This window comes from Cheilinus undulatus, linkage group 1 (assembly GCF_018320785.1).
Source record: "Cheilinus undulatus linkage group 1, ASM1832078v1, whole genome shotgun sequence".
In the NCBI taxonomy this organism is placed as follows: Eukaryota; Metazoa; Chordata; class Actinopteri; order Labriformes; family Labridae; genus Cheilinus; species Cheilinus undulatus.
The window spans coordinates 45,764,099-45,783,280 of NC_054865.1; the positions used below are offsets into that span (position 1 = coordinate 45,764,099).

Genomic DNA, 19,182 nt, shown 5'->3' on the forward strand with positions numbered 1-19,182 from the left:
CAAGGTTTTGGCCTGATGGCAATATGATACCCTGAAGTAAACTTGACTTATCATGAAAAAAAAAAAAAATAGAAACAGCTTGCCTAGCTATGTTCGTTTCTTAATGCCTCTTAATTTACATGTTTGTTTTATCTATATTAAAAGAAAATATAATAACCTCATATCAAAGACTGAGAGTAAGCCAGCAAAATATAATACAGTTGTCAAGTTTGGCAGGTGCATGTAAGGTTTCACCTTTAGACGGTATCAGGCTAGCTGTTTCTCACTGTTTCAAGTCTTTGTGCTAAGCTAAGCTAACCAGCTGCATAAAAGGAAACACATCTCACCTTATTATTCCTGAAAAATTAAACTTCTCTCTATTTAAGGGCAGTAAGGTTGTCACAGTACCAGAGTTTTAAAACTCAGTATGACACCGGTAAAAATATGCACTGGCATCAAAATGATAACCCAGTATCGAGTATTACTTGTTTTCCATGATGAAAATATTGGATGTAAACTCCTAAATACTGTCTAAATTGTACACATACTTTTTGTACAGAAAGAAGTCAATGTTGCCAATCTATTTGTACAATTTACACTGTGTGCAGGGGTTTGCTTGCTATTTTTGTGAAGTCATTCCTTTCCCATGCAGCTGTCTCATTAAACAGATGTATTTTTTAAGAACTGTCATTTTTGATATTACCGTTCATGAAAATAAGAGTGATGAAATCATTTTAAAACATGCAGTATTGACAGAAACAGAAATAGAGACAACTATGAGAGGCATATAAAATAATATAGATTTAACGCTAATATAAAAGAATGTGTGATGGACTGTGTGTTTAACAGTAATAAAAGATAAAATATAAATACTTTTTAAAGTGATGAAACAGTGATGAACAAGTCTAGAAACAGTCCACACAGGTTTATATTCTTTCTCTATAATATAAAGATGGAGGTTCTATCAAAGGGCACCTGTGGCGAGGTCAGCAAGCATCTGCAGGAACACACACACAAAAATACAAACACACAGACACACACATGCAGAGAACGAGTAGTTCTATTGGTGCTTTATTCTGCAGAGGATGATGCCTTCAGGGACTGACTCCACAGTCAAATGATACAGCAGTGGAACTGCTGTGTGTCATATGACCCATCCTCAGGGACTTTCTGTGTTCCTGACAATCCAGGCTACAAACTACACAAACCACAGAAACATCAGGTCATGCTGCTCAAACATGCTTTCCTGTGTTGTGCATGAAATGTGGCATTTTATCTCCTCTCCACAGTTTGCCTGGCCCCTAGCCTCAGTCCCAGTATCGGTACAAGAAGTGCTCAGGGCAGTCGATAAACTAAAGTGTTCAGTCATGAGTGCTGATCATATGATGGATGCTCAGAGGGATGATGGGGAGGGAGATGAACCCACCTTGGTGATGGGAGCTTCAATCGTCATGGAGTGGATTCGAGCCATAGAGGAGTGCCTTCGCTGCGAGCTCCCTGTCAGAGTGGAAGAGAAAATCTTGTTATAATTCAACAACAAATAAACTGAATTTTCCAGCTCTTTCTAATGACTGTATTTGCGTCAGGACAATTAACACTCAAAGCAAACAGACAACTGGGAAGGGTTCATAAGACAAGAAACGCCCAGAGTTTCCATCTTCTTCTCCCTTCACTCTCACCATCGCTCCCTCGAGACGTTGTAGATCTGACATCCAGAGAGCCTTTCCTCCGGTCTTTGTGCTTACTGGATTGGATGTCTAGCAAGAGGAGAACACCTTACTTTAACACGTGCAATAACAATCATGCACAGTTCAAGTTAAGTGAGAAAGTTAATAACCACAAATGATAGGACTTGGACATCAGAGTTTTAATGCTTTGGGTTATGTTTTTAGGTCTCAGAATATCACATTAACCTTGTTTGCTTCAGTCACAACTACCAGAATTAAGCAGATGCTTACAGACTGACCTTTTCTAATGGGTTTTGTGTTTTGAGGTTTAAAATCAGTTAAAATAAAGTAGTTTGATGAAGTAGGTGACAAAAGGTGCAAGAGCTGAGATAGGGACTAAATCAAACAAACAAAAATCCAGGCCAGTACTTGGTTGGGGGATTCTAAGTCTCATCATTTGCACTTTCTATCGTCAGGTCCGTCCACAGTGTTTTGGAACAAGGCTGATGTATCTGTGTCTGTTTAATGATGTTAAGATATATGTTACAATTTCAATACTATTTAAACAAAGGTAGTTTATTAAACAAATGTAAGAAATAAAGTTGGAACTGGCTTTATAACTATCTTTTTAACAGATTACATTGCGTAAAGGCTGAGAACATTCAGTCTGAGCTTTATTTTCTACTAAAGGTGTACCTCAAGGATCTGTTTTAGATCCTGTTTTATTTACAATATCTATTAGTAATGTTGTTTCCTGCCTAATTTTCACCTTTATATAAACAATATTGATTTACATCCCCCTGCTGATTCTGCACAGCTAGCTAATCAACAACTGCAAATTCAGAGTACTTCTATTGTTTTTAAAATTGTTCTTATTGAATTTATGATCTTTAAAGATAAAGATATTGATTTTAACAGTCTATAACTATCCAGACTCATGGTTTAAGTGTATAAATATCTTGGTAATCAGCCTGATGAATCATTTACAGTTAAGCAGCAAATTGACTATCTCCTTGTTAAACTTTATCAAAAATTGGGTTTTTGTAAAGAAATATATCAAATTTTTCTCCGAACTGTAGAAAATTTTTGTTGAGGGTATTTTTCTGTCTGTGCCGGATTATTATGACATCTTTTACAGACATGCTGCTGCAGCTACATTCAGATCTCTAGACTCTGTTTATAATTCTGCTCTAACAGAGATCCTTATAACACTCATCACTGTATCATTTTGCTCTATAAATCCCTGATTGGACATTCTCCATCCTGAACTGGACCACTGGACATTACCAAACTCACTCTACTGACTGTCTTAATGTTACAAGTCCGAAGTGTTTATTCTGAATTTGGTAAATCTGTGTTCAGCTTTTGTGCTCCTAAAATGTGGAACAATTTACAAAAAGTCTTCAAAGATCGACACTTTAGTTTGTCTTGGATAATTTATGATGGTGATCTCAAATCATTCCAACACAGTGTGAGATTGTTTAAATTGAGCATCACCCCTTTTTGTTTTGTTTTTCTTGTGTCCTTTTTTGTATCTTAGCATCAGTGTAAATGAGGGAAACCTCGATGATTTTCAAGAATAAAAAGTAGAAAGTTTTTTTTAATCTGGTTTATATGTTTACTGCTTTTTAACCACGACAGATTGTTCAATGTCACTTAAATCCCCTTTCTTTCCCATTCTGATGCTCAATTTGAATTTCATCACATTGTCTTGACCATGCCTACATGCCTTAATGTACTGACTGCTGCCATGTGATTAATATAGTATGGAACTTGCCTTAATGAGTAATTCAACATGTACAGTATAATTAACAAAGAGGTTGGTAAGAACAATTCTTTTTTTAAAGATATGTTTTTTGTCTTTTTATGCCTTTTTTTAAATAGAGGATGACAGAGGATAGAGTTGGAAACAGGGATAAGAGAGAGTGGGGGAGAGGCATGCGGGAAAAAGGCCACCATAGACCATCTGCGCCCCAGTGAGCATGATTTTAACACAAGAGTTCACAAAGACCTGTCATGCACTTATGTTAATATATTTGAGAGAGAATGTCAGGGAGGCTCTTACCTGTCTGAGACTCTGCCTGCACACGTTCACTGGATTTATCACTCTGCAGGGCCAGAAGAAAAAATAATACATAAAAATTGAGTCCAATAAGCTCCTTTAATTCATCAATAATCCACCAAAGTTGATACATATCCCACCTTATTATTATCATTTAAAGGCCAGTTGATAGACACATAGTGTCTGGTTTTTCTGTGAAACACAGAATGCAGTTAGCACATCAGGAGAATTATCAGAAATGCAATGACTATCAGTTTATATATTACACCAGAGAAATTATTAAGCTTCTAGAAATGTAATTTGCATCTACTAAGACTGAGTGACCGAAAGAAACTCACCCTCCCTGTCCAATTACAGGTGTGATCTTCACATTTTGCTGAATGCTGTCTCCATTCTTCTTTTTGGCATAATAAATCCCCTGCCACTCCTGAAACATGACAAAGAGAGAAATTAATCACACACATACACAGAACATATCAGGAAGACTTTATGTTAATAACAGACAAAATTCACAAATTGGAATTATCTTGCAGATGGAAAGAGTGTAGCATGGCATGTTTGTAAGGTGGCGAGGTTTGTCGGGTCAGAGTGTTTCAGAGAACAGCGAGTCGGCTTTAATGGGCAGTGGGAGCGCTCCTGGAGACCGCTGTGCTTGTTTCATGTCCCCCCACCTACAGACTGCTGTGGCAGCTTAAAAAGAGCCTTCCTGCTGTTCGCCTGTCTGGGACTGACCTTCGCTCTCTGTGTAGTAAGATTACAGCACAGTCATCAACCGCTGTTTTTGTGCACATGAAACAGAGCTGCTGGACGGCCAGTGGTGCAGACTTAAAGCACACATGGATGCATGTGCACGCATGCATGCACAGACAAAAAGGCAGGGCAGATATCGATTGTAACTGCAAGGATGATCTAAATTTGATGCAACACTCTACAATAAGTTCTCTATTATATTTGAAGTCTTCATATGTATATGTTCATATATCTAAACTCAAATGTATAATGTGATTAAATAAAAAAACATCTTACCTTTCCTTTCCGTATGCAGGAGTTTATCGTTTCAAGGAGATCAGGCTTATTCTTCTCACTTTTAGGCACTTCTATTATTTCTTTCCCTATTAGCTCGCCTTGTTGGTAGCCCATGATAGATTCATAGGCAGGGTTCACATACTGCAAAAGAGAAGCAACAAAAATGTTTAGGCTTGATCTGGTCTGGTGGTCTACTGTTTATAAAACCCAAAACCAGTAAACACACAAATAAGATGATAAACTCCAACAAGATATGAGCATTGCCAACAAAAACAGCTCTTTTCTTTAAAACAGGGAACACGTGTTGGTTATTTAAAGAAGGGAGGCTAAATGTCTTTGACACTGACAAAAGCAGCCATTCACAAGGAGCAAGACCGCAACTATCACTACTGAGATCTTGGATCATAAGACATGAACATATGCTAAAATAAGAGTAAAGGAGAGAGGGAAGAAAATGAGAACAGAGAAAGTAGAGAGATGATCTAGTGAGCAAAATAAAGAAAGAAAAAAAGTATTACAGCTGATTAATACCCACCTGAATGACTTGATCTTCAGAAGTGATCTCTATGGCCTCTTGACTTTGTTCTAGAGCTGTGAAAATAGCATTCCCAGCCCTTGAAGGAGAGCAAAAATAACAAATCATCACAAACAAGCATTTATTTCTGTTCAAGAAAATATTTACTGATCCCCTATAAGGGGAAAGTAACCTGTTACAACAGTGTAAAGGCAGTGTAGAGAGTGCATCAATGATCTGTTTTGAGCATTCAGACAACAAGTGACTGCACTTTAGTGTTTGCATCCTTACTGTGGCTTAACAACACATTTTTAGAGACAACCTGATGTCAGAACTCACTTCCCCGCCTGTTATACAAACAACAGCCCTTACATCATTCATGGATCTTTTACCGTGGCACGCTTTACCTCCACGCTGTGTGCAGTGAAGCCACTGGTAGTAAGAATGAATGGGGGCAAATAAGCCATGAGCTAGAGGTTAGCTGTGCCTTTTTAACAGCTTTTCCCCCTAAAACATGCTTCTGAAATATGGTGATATACTATGTGTCAGTGGCAGTGTTAATTTTGGCAGCTGTTTAAAATTTAGTCAAAGTGTTCAGGTTAAAATGACTTTTAGTTTTAGTCACATTTAGGTCATTTTCAACTTTTATAGTTTTAGTCTAGATTTAGTCCACAAAAACTCCAAAATATTTCAGGCCAGTTTTAGCATAAAAAGTCCTAACATTTAAGTCTTTACCTTTAGTGGCAACATTTATTCTCTTGGACTAATTCAATCAGCCAACCTGTAACACTCATATCAGTGCACTATTAATACTTGAACTGAACAACAAAAGGGTTAATAAAACATCACTGTGTTGGGTCTATCTCCAAAATCACAGCTTTTTAGGAAATCAAAAAAAAAAACATAGTTTGTTTGCAATCATGTGATCCCAAATATTCACTGGGGGTCTGGAAGTAGAAGACAGACATAGGAATGAATGGGAATGTAGGAAAAAAAGTACTTTACAGCTCTAAATGGACCTGTATGCTGCAATTATCAACAGAAAAATTCTACATACGTTGAATTTGATCCCTACACTTTACAAAAAAAGTGATTTTTACCAAAGTTTAACATATCTACCTGTGGTGGAGGCAATCAATATAAAAAATTACTCAGTCCTGCAGACCTCCTAGCATCTTCTCCTGTGCTAAGGGGCTAGCTGAGCCCCTTCAAGATATTAAAAATAGCTCCTGTTAGAGTTACGGTTTCCTTTGTCATTTAATCCACATTTAAAAAGCCAAACTGGCATCAAATAACGAGCTGTTTGGAAGCCAAACAACCAGCTCTACTGAGCTGAGCCAAATGATCTTGATTTATTAGATGGGACAGACTTCCCATCACAAAGAGCAAGGCTTGAGGTTGGTAAGATGGACATCGGCGAAGGAAACACAGCTAAGATCACAGTTTCATGTGGGAAGCTATGGCAAAACTGCACTGACCCAAAACAGACTGCTTTGTCAAAATAGACCATAAGAGCACTGTGATTTACACAGGGCTTTTTCAACTCCTGCCAGCTGCTGTTTCTCCATGAGTTAAAATAAATAAATAAATAAATGAATAATTTTCCTGAATATTTCACTTTTCTCAGGATACAAAAGTAGCTTAAGAATTAATAATGTTTATATGTTGTACTCTGAATGCTTGGCATGGTCATAAACAGCTTAAAACATGGCCTTTTCGTAGTGTTTCTCTGTGTAGAAATCACTTCTTGCTCCAGTAGGGATGTTAACCGCTGCTGTGTGATGTCATCTGCTAAGAACAAATTTTTCAAACATTTTAGCGCTGAATGGTCATAAAGTCAGCATCTTTTAACACTTTTAATTGGTGTAAAATTCATAAAAACCACACGCATATGTTAAGTGTGACTAATAGCAGTGATTTAAAAAAAAAAATCATGAAACATGGCCATAGGAGATTTTGGCTCAATGCCAGCAATACGTAAATAAATGTAAATATTTCATGAAGCAGGACATTTTTCATTCTTAAGTCAAAATAGATTTCTTTGTCTCAGTGCATTAACTTTGAGGCTCATGAAACTAGTCTTAAATGCACCTCCAACAGCGTTTAATAAAGACCTCACCTCAGTTTGAACTGGGCCCGCACCTCTCCATGCTCCAACTGTAGCAGCTCATTATAGCAGGCCATCATATTGGCATTCTCCACATATCTCTGAGGGTCAGAGGACAAAAGCAAGATCAATCACAGACAACAAAAATCCAATTTTCATGTCAACGTTTCCATTGGAGGACATTTTATAATGCTGTAAGTAACAGCAATTCAGGTGCAGGGAACCAGATGAACAACTCTCCTGAGCAAACAAAGAGATTTACAACCTGTATTCCTGCCTTAAAGCCAGTGTTGGCAGTAGAGATATAAAGTACACATCAGAAGAATAATACAAACACAGGCAGCAGAAGACATGTACACACATTCACACACACAACATTGCTCACCCTATTAAAGCCGGCATTGATCAGGGGCATCACAGATGCCTCCTCTCTGTCTGGTCTGAAGAAGAGAGCACGTGTTAAGGACAAAACATCCCTAGGATAAATGCTTGTTCAAGGAACATCACAGGTTTGCTTTATATGGGAGGCTGTAAGCCTTAAAACACCACTGAATTATATTTTCATTTGTGACAATTATGAACTACTTGGAAAGACAGTGGGTTAAAGGGCAGAAAGGCAGAGAGGGTCAGATAGTTGTACATACCTTTTTACAACGGCGACTATCACAGTGTTTTCTGAGGAGTTGACCGCTCTAATTGACCTGAAAGTAAACAGAGGGAGTCTTTTTAGCCAGTGAGCAGGCTGGTGGAAAAGCCCATGGCATCAAATCAATGTATTTTTCAGTTTTCACGGTTCGATTCTCCCAGGCAGGCAGAGCCCTGTGGTGGAGCTCTGCGAGCAGGTCTAGGCCTCTGAAAGAATGCAGTGTACAGGGCCACTCATCCGCCTGTGGTTTTCCCCAGCCAGTGGTCATAAAAGGACCTTTAGTTCCCCTTCGGAGCTTGTGCGTGTACACTGAACATATGGATTGGCCAAAATGAATAGGGTTAACATACACGCTGGGCAGGGCGAATGAATGTTTGTAAATGTGTTTTTGGTTTGGGCAGAGGCTAAAGATAGAGGGTGGTATGGGCAGGCTCCGCTCATTTCTCACTGACATGACTCCACAAGGTAGCATGAGAGGCAAGTCAGTCAGCAAAAAGTGAGCTGGACATTTACTCCTGCACAGAGTCATGGTCATCATAAAGCCAAATGGAGTACAAAACAGAGAAAGAGGCCTGTGATTGGTCCTGACAGGATCATCTGGTCTGGATCAAGTCATTGGTCCTTGACAATAGTTACTAACATTTTTATATTCATTTCAACTGTATCCAATACAACAGTGAACCCCAACTATAGGGCAATTTTACTAAACATTACAAATGGATATCTTAGATAATCTTAAAAAAGTCACTAGTCAGTTACAACAACTTAACACAAGATATAATGGTTAGAAGTGTTATGAAAAGTAGTTATCAAGAAAGTGGGGGGGTCCTAACTTTTAGCTTGTAGGTAAAAAAAGAGGCTTAAATATTTTGCTTACAAAAGAGGTTTTGACTGTCAATTGTTGCAACTTCTGATATTTCCCCAGTGAAAAATTAAACACTTTGCTTGAAATAAGGAATAGAAAGCTAACATTAAAATATAATTTTAATTGAATTAACAAACCAGTACACTTTCATTATAAAAAAACTTAGTCATGTTCAGAAGACAAATCCTGAAGTACTGGGTGCACTTTTGATAACTGAAATAGTTGATACAACACATTACATTGAGTATCTTAAATAATGTAAGATAGATACCAAGTGAAAATACAGATTTAAGTTGAGCTACCTTTTCTGGGATAAATAGTTGTCTCAACTGAAATAGATGTTTCTACTGGAAACATTTTCTGCCAATTTGAGCTTTTTAGTTATGAGCATGTTGTACCAACTACACAGCAACATAAAGTGTCAGGCTGGGCCTTTCAGCTCAAAAAAACCTTGTCATTTAACTATTTTACATCAGGCCTGAAAAATGATTTTTTACAGAGTAGATGCATACAATATACATCATAAAAGGTTTACATAGGTAGCTTAAAGTAGTGGGTGAATGGTTGAAATATTAAGTTTAAAGTTGGATCAATAGCTATGCATTATTAGTACATAAATTGTTTAAATAATTGACTTATAGTAGGGATGCACAATATTATTGGTATGATATGAGTATCTACATAAATTAGCTTTAAAAGTTAATTATGACTTGTTTGCAAATATTAAAATTTTTGCCAATATTTACAGCCAAATCAGCCTATATCAGCAGTAAATATTGGCTCCTGAAACGAATAAGATAGGGGATATAAGGCTGAACAAACAGGCCCACATCAGCTGAAGTCTTTTTCTTTATTCAGCCTCATTCCTTATACTTTAAAGTGTGTTTTAAGGACTGAATTTTTAAATTTGGTCACCTTCAAACTTCATATTGTGTGTTTTGAGGACTGAAGTTTTAGGTCTGAACTATATTTAAATAGCAATCTCAGAATTGGCTAGAATTAATTTCTAAATATCAGCATATCAAATATTAGCAAAAATCCAATATTGTACATCCCTAGCAAATGGAAAGGTAGAAACCGTCAAGCTAGCCAAGTGATGGGATAGTCAAAATAGGTTTAAATATTGGAGATATTTTAAAATCATTACCTAAAAACTGCATGAAAGGCAAAAGAAACCTTTTGATTATTTTTTTTTAAATTACTAGGTAAATAGATAGCTTTGTGCAACAAATAAATGGCTAGAAACCATTCGTAAATGGGCTAAAGCAGTCAGCTAAAAGTGATAGAAAAGTGTCTGAAATGTTTTGCTTTGACCAATCTGGTTATATAAAGATGCAAACTGAACAATAATGGCGTATCAGGTTATTACTATATGTCCAATTCTCTCAACAACGGTAAATAAATGGATAAGTAAATAATTAAATACAGAAATATCCATTTGAATAGCGTATGGTCTGAAATAGCATTCTACTAAAACACTTTAGATGAACTCTTAAGAACATGAAATATGTTGATGAAGTGGCTCTTGAGTTAATCTGACAGCTGTAAGGGTTAATTAACACATCATCCTACCGGCATAGTGCTTCAGCATCAAAGTGTCTGGAATGTCTGTGGTCGATGATGATGAGGTCGTGATTCTTCTCCAAGAAGCATTCAAGAGCAGACTCGGGTGATCGTGCGATGCTGCACCTGAAGTTGGCCTTCTCGCATGCCCAGCAGAAGCCATTACTCTGACTGTCCTCTTTGGCAAAAACTAAAAGTACCTGCAAAAAGAGAGATGGCTAAACACATCTGTCCAACAGGGTAATTTCTTAATGACATGTGACCTATTGGCAAGGTCATACTACTGCTATGTTGTATTACTGTTAAAAATATAGAGAGTTTTAAGATAAATTTGGGGATTTTTGGCCTTTATTCGATAAGCTGCATGCATCTGGTGTCAGATCAGGATTTGAAGCTTTGACAAAGGACTATAGCCTCTGTGTATGGACAACCTGCTCTACCAACTGAGCTTTAAGGTCACCCTAATGTACAGAGATCTTAACTATGAAACAAAAATGTCTGCATGAAGAGAGCAAGACAACACTTGAAAATACAAATTATATTATTTAAATGTCTCACATGTGAACAGATCATACAAACATTAAAAAGTGCTTTAGAAAGATCATGTGAATATGCCAGAATACGAACAAAATGGCCTCAACTTTGGAAGTCAGCAAACATTTAGGCCTGAAAAAATTGCAAAAAACAGATAAAAAGACAGATGGACTTAATCTGCTTTAACCTTAATTGTAAAAAAAAAAAAATAACTGTACCCCTAAGCCTCAACATTTAATATGAGGATAGAATAGAATACCTTTACTGTTTTGCGCATTGTGCAGTAATATTTCCCGTGCTTCTCTAAGGAGAACAGATAAAACATTAACAAAGTGATCTTTAAGGACTTCTAAAAGTCTAGCACAGCCTTTTCCAAACTTAGGAACTTCAGAAAGTCTTCTGGGGCCAACCCAAAAAACCCTTGTACCATAACATGAGACCCAAATATTGACCTTTTATCTATTATATATATTTTTTATAAACAGGAAAATTTAATGTTAATGCTTTGCTTCTTAGCCACTTGGCCACTGCCATTTATTTTGTTTTAATCAGGAATATTTAAATACACTTAAATACAAGTTTTTTTGTAATATTATTTACAAAAAACCTATAGAAGCTAAGGCTGGGCACTTCATCAAAATTTAGATTAAATCGCAATATGGCCAACTGCAATTTTCATATTACAGAAGGTGCAATAATTCTTCAATCTGAAATGTGTGACAGAATGCCAGTTTAATACATTTTTTTGCAGCAGAGAGGTGATACTCTACACCTGAGTTTCCATTAGCCGGCATTTGCCGGTCATTGGCTGGTAAAAAGGGTGGAAGTCTGGCAGATAAAATATAACCAGTCAAAATGTCAGGCAGAAAACATGTAAATGACCAGATAAGTAAATACTGAATACTTGCATATTATATTCTGTGTAACAGAAGATATGTTGCGAGAATTTTAATCTAAGTGAGGTTTTCCTAGTTAACCATCATCTTAATATCATCAGCGGTATGGAGGGATTTTGAGTTAGTCATCGCTGTGAGCAATGAAGAGGCTGATACAAAGGAAACGTATAGCTGAGCGTCGTAAACACCGATGCAGCTGCAGAGAGAGAGGGGCCTACGCCGAGCAGAGTTGTAGTGGACTTCAATAAACTACCTATGACCAATCCTCAGATAAAGTTGGATTGAAGACTGCTTCGAGCTGATAACGAAGGCTCTGTCTCTCTTCCCCATAGCTGGTTGTTAATGCTCGGGATGTCCTGGCTAATTAGCAGAAGTAGTCTTGGATAAGCCATCAATGAGAGGAGGACTGGACCGGACTATCTGCTGTGGAGCTTTTGTCTTTTTGGGACTAGTCCAAATAAACCTGGATGGTTGGATTTCCAGCTTTAGCAGAGGTTACAGCTATAACATCATGAGGACTGATATTAGCAGCTGACGGTAATAGAGCACTTTGGTTATGTGTTTGGATGCTTCGTTGTTGTCGGTGGAGGATGGTATTTGGCTGTTGTAAGCTGCTAATGGTAGCGGCCAATGTGCTAACAGGCTAATGGTGCTAATGTCAAGCTAACTGTTGTTATTTACTAGTTTAACGTGGGCGTTATTGTGTAACTGACTGTGAGTGTAAGGAAAAGCACGCAGCTTTCATTTTGATAAATTTAAACCACTTACACAAAGAAAAATAAGAGAAAGTCTTTGTGCAGTCATTTCTAGGGCCTAATCATGTGTACATGTCTACCAGTCTGTAATAACAGGGTAATAATTACTCAGGCTTACTGTTGGCTTGGTTTCTAGTGTCTCGGTTTTGGGTCAGGTCGGGATATAAAATGTGTCCTCTCTCCCGTTAAGCGCAGACTTGTATGTATCAGTGTATCACAGAATATCAGATTTATGCGTTTTGCTGTTGTTAATGCAGCTAAATAATGTTAAAGCAAATGTCTGGTAGTTGTTCTATATGGTCGAAATTCTTGAGGACTGCTGGCCATTTTGACCGGGGACAAAAAAGTCTAGCGGTAACGCTGCTCTACACATCATGCAAACATGCAAGTGCCTTTTTTAAATAGTTTTTAAAAAATCATATTTGATTTGATATGAGATTAAATAATTGCAATTAAATATTTTTTTAAAATCGTTCATCCCTAGTTGTATCTATTGAATATTATGCTGGTTAAAGTATAGAATGATTTATTGTTTAGGTATATTGGAAAAAATAATAGCAATTAGATTATTTTCTCAAATCCTTCAGCCCTAATAGAAGCATTACTGTCTTTGAAGACACTGATAAGTTCTCAAAACTGAGAAGTGAGGGGAATAGTAGAATGGTTAATGGAGTCACACCATTTAATCTAGCACCAGTTAAACCATGACACCAGTTGTATACATCAAATCAAATAAAAAGGTGACATGAGTTAAACCTTCTAGCTGTGGTTTGTTATCTCTGAGACTGAAGATCAAACATGTAATCAAGTATTTTATGATCATTTAAAATAAGATTAATTTTCAAAAACAATCTCTATGGTTTTTACTGATTGCAAATGACCTCTCGCAGCCCACATGCAATACCTCTGGGGCCACAGGTGAGCCCCGGCCCACACTCTGGGAGGCAATTGTCCAGTGCATTTAGAGCAATCCATAGTATTATGCTAAACAAAATACAGGGTTGAATAAAATAAAATACATGCACATGGTTATTAAGCCATAATGTACCTGCTGTATGGCACAAGATTGTAAGACCATATTACACCTTTAAGATAACCCTACTGCACCCTAAAAGAGATATACCATAAAAACATGAAGCACATAAACGCTATGCACACACACGCTCATAGTGCCAGATGTGAGTCCAGTAATGATCAGTGTTCTTGGGGGACTGGCATTGGAGTTATTATAAAACAATAGGGAAATACAGGGTTAATTGATATCGAGTCATCACTGGTGTGTTTTTGCTCTTTTGCATCTGTAGTCCTGGTCAGCCCACACCGCAGCCTGCACTGTGACCTTAGACCCCCAGCAGACAGACAGGCCCTGATTGATCAGCCTCAGCTCGTTCTCAGCTGCGTCACAGATTTTATTGTCCGCTGCCGTGATCTATGACACAATTAGCTGAGGTGGCCTTGAGTGGCTGCGGCCCCTCCCACCCGTCTGCCAAGGCTGTGGCAGAAAGTGCCGCTGCTACCGTCAAACCGGTCATTTAGAGTCCACTCTCTCCCTGCCAGCATACTTTCATATAACCCCTTACTTGCGTAAATACCGGACCAGAGATTTAGGCCCGCCTCCAAGAGCAGCGCTGCACTAAGAGTAGATTCATGAGTCACTCTCTCAAACAGACGTCATCTCCCACTGTTGGCAGGGAGCAGAATGAATGTAAAGAAGGGAAAGTTTGTTCTGCAGTTTTAAGTTTGCATCACACCTGTATAATTGAGTTAGGGCACAAAGACCTGACTTTGTAGAGAAAACTGGAGCCACTGTCCCCTACACAATGCAGGGACAGAAGCCTGGCTGTGCTGACACTTGTCCTTTTGATTCATTCTGACGCTCGGTGTGGCTGTATTTAAGAACCAAAAGGTCTAAATCAGAGGAAACTTATGCCGGAGAGGGGTGTTACTAATGCGAACCATATTCCACTTGTGAACAGTTTCCCTACAAGCAGCAATAAGTGTCCAGGTCATAAATACATCACCGCTGAGTCCTGCAGCTATGTTCGGTACGCACAGGGAATTAGATCAGAATTCCACATTGGGATGTTGCTAGAAAAGTCAACATTTCCACAGAGTGAAGAAATAGGGGAATATAAGAAGGTTTTTTGGAAGCTGGGGCTAAGACTGGTGAGACAGGCTCATCAATAAGACATTCAGTAACATTGGAGAAAAGTCAGAGAAGTTTTTAAAGTAAAGATAGACTTTTTCATCCGCTAGCAAAAAAGGCAGTGAGAGTGGCCAGAAGACAGCAAGAGGGGAAAACTCTGGTGGTGCTGGGGCTGGGCGGGGGAGTGGGGTAGCAGCATTTTTGGCAGTGTCTGATGGCTCTGTCTAGAAAACATCATTGTTGAAAACAGAGAGGGCCCGGCCAGATCCTGTGAGCGGCGAGAAAAGAGGGAGGAGTGGAGAGGAGGAGGGCATGACAGGATCAGCTGTGAGTGACAAAAACAGGAAGGGGATATCTCTCTACCTCGTTTTCCTCCTGTGCTCACACTGGAGCTCATCAGACAATAAAGCAGAGTCCGTACACTCATACATGGCATTGAATTACAGGACGTCAGAGGTGTTGCTTTTCTTTGAATTTCACTGACTTCTTACCAACATAGGAAGGCTAAATTTGGCACTTCATGAGTTTCATTTGAATAAAATGTGTGCTGTATAACATCTGTGTCAGATTCCTGTAATATTTAAGGTCCATCACTTCCAATTCAGATCACAAACATTAAAAACAAAATTAAAGAGACTAACAAAATATATCTTACAGATGTGCTCTAAAGAACATACAGCTTAAAAAATAGAGAACCATGTCAAAAATCTATTTTTTCCCCATGATTTACCTCAGAAAGTCAAACTTCCATACATTCTAGAGACATCTCATACAAAGTGAAATATTTCAAGATTTTTGTTTAAATCTTCATGATTGCAGCTTACAGCTCACTAAAATAAAAAATCCACTACCTTAAAATATCAGAATATTGTGGAAAAGACCAATTTGCAAAGGTTTCCTGAGCCTTCAATTTCTCACTCTTGTTCAGTACACACAACCATAATCATAGGGAAGACTGCTGGCTTGACTCTTGTCCAGAAGGCAACCTCCACAAGGAGGGTAAGCCACAGAGGGTCACTGCTGAAAGGGCAGGCTGTTCTCAGAGGCTGTATCAAAGCATATTCATGGAAAGTTGACTGGAATGGAAAAGCGTGGTAAGAAAAGGTGCACAAGCAACAGAAATGAGCTCAGCCTTCAGAGGATTGTCAAGCAGATCAGATTCAAGGACTTAGCTGAGCTTCAAGAGGGGTGGACTGAGGCTGGAGTCAGTGAATTAAGAGCTACCACATACAGATGTGTTCAAGCCATGGGCTACAAGTGTCATGTTCCTAGTGTCAAGCCAATCCTGAACCACAGACAATGTTTTAAGCTTCTCACCTGGGCTAAGGAGAAAACAACTGGACCACTGCTCAGTGGTCCAAAGTCTTATTTTCAGATGAAACTCAATTTCACAAATAATTTGGAACTCAAGGTCCAAGCATCTGGAGGGTGACTGTAAATCAAAGGTGCTTAGAATCCAGTGTTTTCGCTTTCCACTGGTGGTAATGTGGCCATATCATCTGCTGCTGTTGCTGCTCTGTACTTTATCAAGTGTAGAGTCAACACTGTCAGCCATCTACCTGGAGATTTTAGGGCACATTATGCTTCCATCTGCTGAGAAATTTATAGAGATACTGATTTTCTTTTCCAGCTGGACTTTTTTGGACTGATGTTTTGTGATATCTTAAAATTTTGAGATAATGATTTTCTGATTTTCATGAGCTGTAATTCATAAACATTAATATTAAAACAAAAATGTCTATAATCGTCTATAATAAAATAGAACAGAATTGTGACATCAAATTCACCTCAGAACAAAAGCTGACAGCTCAAATTGACTTGTTTTGTCACACAGACAGCCCAAACAAGTGAATTCAGCAAACCTCTATAAATCAAAAAGAAAAACAGCAGATTCTTGCTCATGGGTGACTGAAGCCATTATTTTCTTTTGGCACACTTTCTTGAAAAAAAGAATCAAGTATATGTATAAAATATAGCTGACAGCCTTCAACTCCAAATTGCACCCTTGAAAACCAAACTGAGAGCAAGTCTTTTGCTTATTATAAATTTTAATTTTCTAAACAGCTGACATTTTAAGGATTTACAGTTTTCAAACAACAGCAACAACACATACCAGTGCCTGAGCTAGTCCAGTACCAAACTGTATAATGACCCATTGAACGTCAGAGAGAATCCTGAACTGGTCCATGGGTCCTCTGTGCAGTTCTTCCAAAACGTGCATTGTTCATTATGGTATGTTCTTGCTCATAAATGTTTGGCCTTGTTGCCTTGACAACCCTTGGTTTCATGGCATACAATACGCCCATTAATATATATTTTTTCCCATTCTTATTCTTTGTTTTTTCCTTGAGACATTTTTGTCATTTTAATCTCTGCAAAGAAAAGTAGTCGGCTTTTTCTAACAGTAATCTATAAAAAGAAAACCAAATCAGTCCCACAAAGGCTCCGCTAAAACCCCTAAATGATGAAGACATCAGCTGTGCTAGATCTGTTGTTTCATGAAAAGACATCCAGCTATGCAACACCCAGTCAGTAAAATGCTCTGGATTATTTTACAATACCTGAAGTGGGTCTTTAAATAACTTCATTGGTCCAAATTGCACCTCTGTTAATGTGGTCTGAAAGACAAGAAGAAGAGAAAGAATACATTGATTAGAAAAATGCATTCAATACATGTGATACTTTTTCAGTTAATTTCATTTTATGTTTATTTATTTGTGGGATTTTTACCCTCATGTGATAGGACAGTGGATGCAGTAGGAAATCAGGAATGACATTCTAGTAAGGACCCACAGACCAGATTTGAACCCAGGTTGCCCATTTGGAGGACTATAGGCTCTGTATAACTGCTAGGCCATCACCCTTCTTTTCTGTTTATTTCTATAATTTTTTTCATTGATATAAATAACACTACCCACTCTCAGTGTAGATACACAAGACACACATATGCAAGAAAACATGACACACAAACCAAACAACTATCTGTAGACTACAGCAGACACACTGCAGGAGTCCAACTCCAGAGTTTCTGATAGCTGGTGTTTGCAGTCTTTGGCCGGTTTCACAGGTCTGGCAGATAAAACTATTAAAGGCCAAAATGTCTGACTGAAAAACATACAGATGACTATATAAGCAAATAATGAATAATTACAGATTATATATTGTGTTACCTAGAAGATATGTTGCAAAAATTATTTAATACAAACTCAAAATAATATAAATTCAAAATATTTTACTACGATCTGTTCAGCACCGAGGTTGTTTGTCTATGTCAGCCAGCACAAAGCCAATAAAGGCGGGGAATATTCATGTGATCAACGCAGCTGAAGTCAAACAAGGCCTATCTCCAGGGGATTTTAGAGCTACTGAAATCTATGCTGGTAGGTTTTTACTGGTTAAATAAAGGTTAAACAAAATCAGCCGTTGAGTTCGTCATCGCTGCAGCTAATACAGAAGCCCCAAGCAGACAGCTGAGTGGCATAAAAGCTGATGCAATGGCCCGGACAAAGACAGGCCTGGGCCAAACAGACGGTTGAAGCAGACTTCAACAAGAGGGAAAATTTACCTGAGCAATTCTTAGATAATTTGGAACTGTATTCAGCACAGAATCACATTGGGCAGAAATGCATGGACCACTTGGAGGTGATACTTCCCAGATGCTGGGTGTTCATGTTTGGGGCATCCTGATTAATCAGCAGCAGCAGTGTGGGGAGAGCCCTCGATGAGAGGAGGACTGTACTGAACTATCCACAGTGGACGCTTTTGTTTTTCTTTGGGACCACTCCAAATAAACCTCAATGGTTGGATTTTACTGTTTTAGTGGAGGTTACAGTCGAGATCATCAGTTTATGGGGACTAACAAGGGACAACTGACAGTAAGACTCAATTTTCAGTTGCTGTGATGAAGGATCACTGGTTAGTTAATTGTAGGGATGATTTGTGGGTGTTCTTAGTGGAGGATGTTATTTGATGTTATTTATTATTGTATACTGCTAATGGTAGCAGCTAATGAGCTAAAAGGCTAACTTAGAGCTAATGGTGCTAATGTGAAGCTAAGTGCTGTTGTTGTTAAACGTAGGGGTATATTTTCCAACTGACAGCATGAGTGTAAGAAACAACTTACACAAAGAAAATGAAAGAATGTCTTTCACAGTCATTTTCAAGGTCTGGTCATGTGTAATATGTGTCAAACATGCTGTAGTAACAGGGTGACAATTACTCAAGTTTACTGTTGGATTCTATTGTTTGGGTCTTAGGTTAGGTTAGGATCCCACTTTAGCATAGATATGAAGCTCTATCTCAGTGTTTCTGTTTTCAAATGTTTTATTGCTCTTAAATGCAAGTTATTGGTCACATATGGCTCTCTGTGAAGCAAATGTCTAGTAGTTGTTCTAAACAATCAGCATTCTTGTAGACAGCTGT

The 19,182-nt window shown here is 38.2% G+C and overlaps 1 protein-coding gene across 1 annotated transcript in view; it reads right to left on the reverse strand.

The window, feature by feature from the left end:
• pde8a (phosphodiesterase 8A) overlaps positions 1 to 19,182 on the reverse strand; it is an 83,882-nt gene that overhangs the window by 21,833 nt on the left and 42,867 nt on the right. Inside the window, exons 2-13 of the mRNA XM_041786026.1 lie at positions 17,322 to 17,378; positions 10,439 to 10,629; positions 8,000 to 8,056; positions 7,741 to 7,795; positions 7,368 to 7,456; positions 5,270 to 5,348; positions 4,735 to 4,875; positions 4,047 to 4,135; positions 3,849 to 3,900; positions 3,712 to 3,754; positions 1,659 to 1,736; positions 1,406 to 1,476 (exon numbers count right to left, since the gene is read on the reverse strand). Coding sequence (XP_041641960.1) covers positions 1,406 to 1,476; positions 1,659 to 1,736; positions 3,712 to 3,754; positions 3,849 to 3,900; positions 4,047 to 4,135; positions 4,735 to 4,875; positions 5,270 to 5,348; positions 7,368 to 7,456; positions 7,741 to 7,795; positions 8,000 to 8,056; positions 10,439 to 10,629; positions 17,322 to 17,378 — 1,002 coding nt within the window. The remainder of the gene's footprint in view (positions 1 to 1,405; positions 1,477 to 1,658; positions 1,737 to 3,711; positions 3,755 to 3,848; positions 3,901 to 4,046; positions 4,136 to 4,734; positions 4,876 to 5,269; positions 5,349 to 7,367; positions 7,457 to 7,740; positions 7,796 to 7,999; positions 8,057 to 10,438; positions 10,630 to 17,321; positions 17,379 to 19,182) is intronic.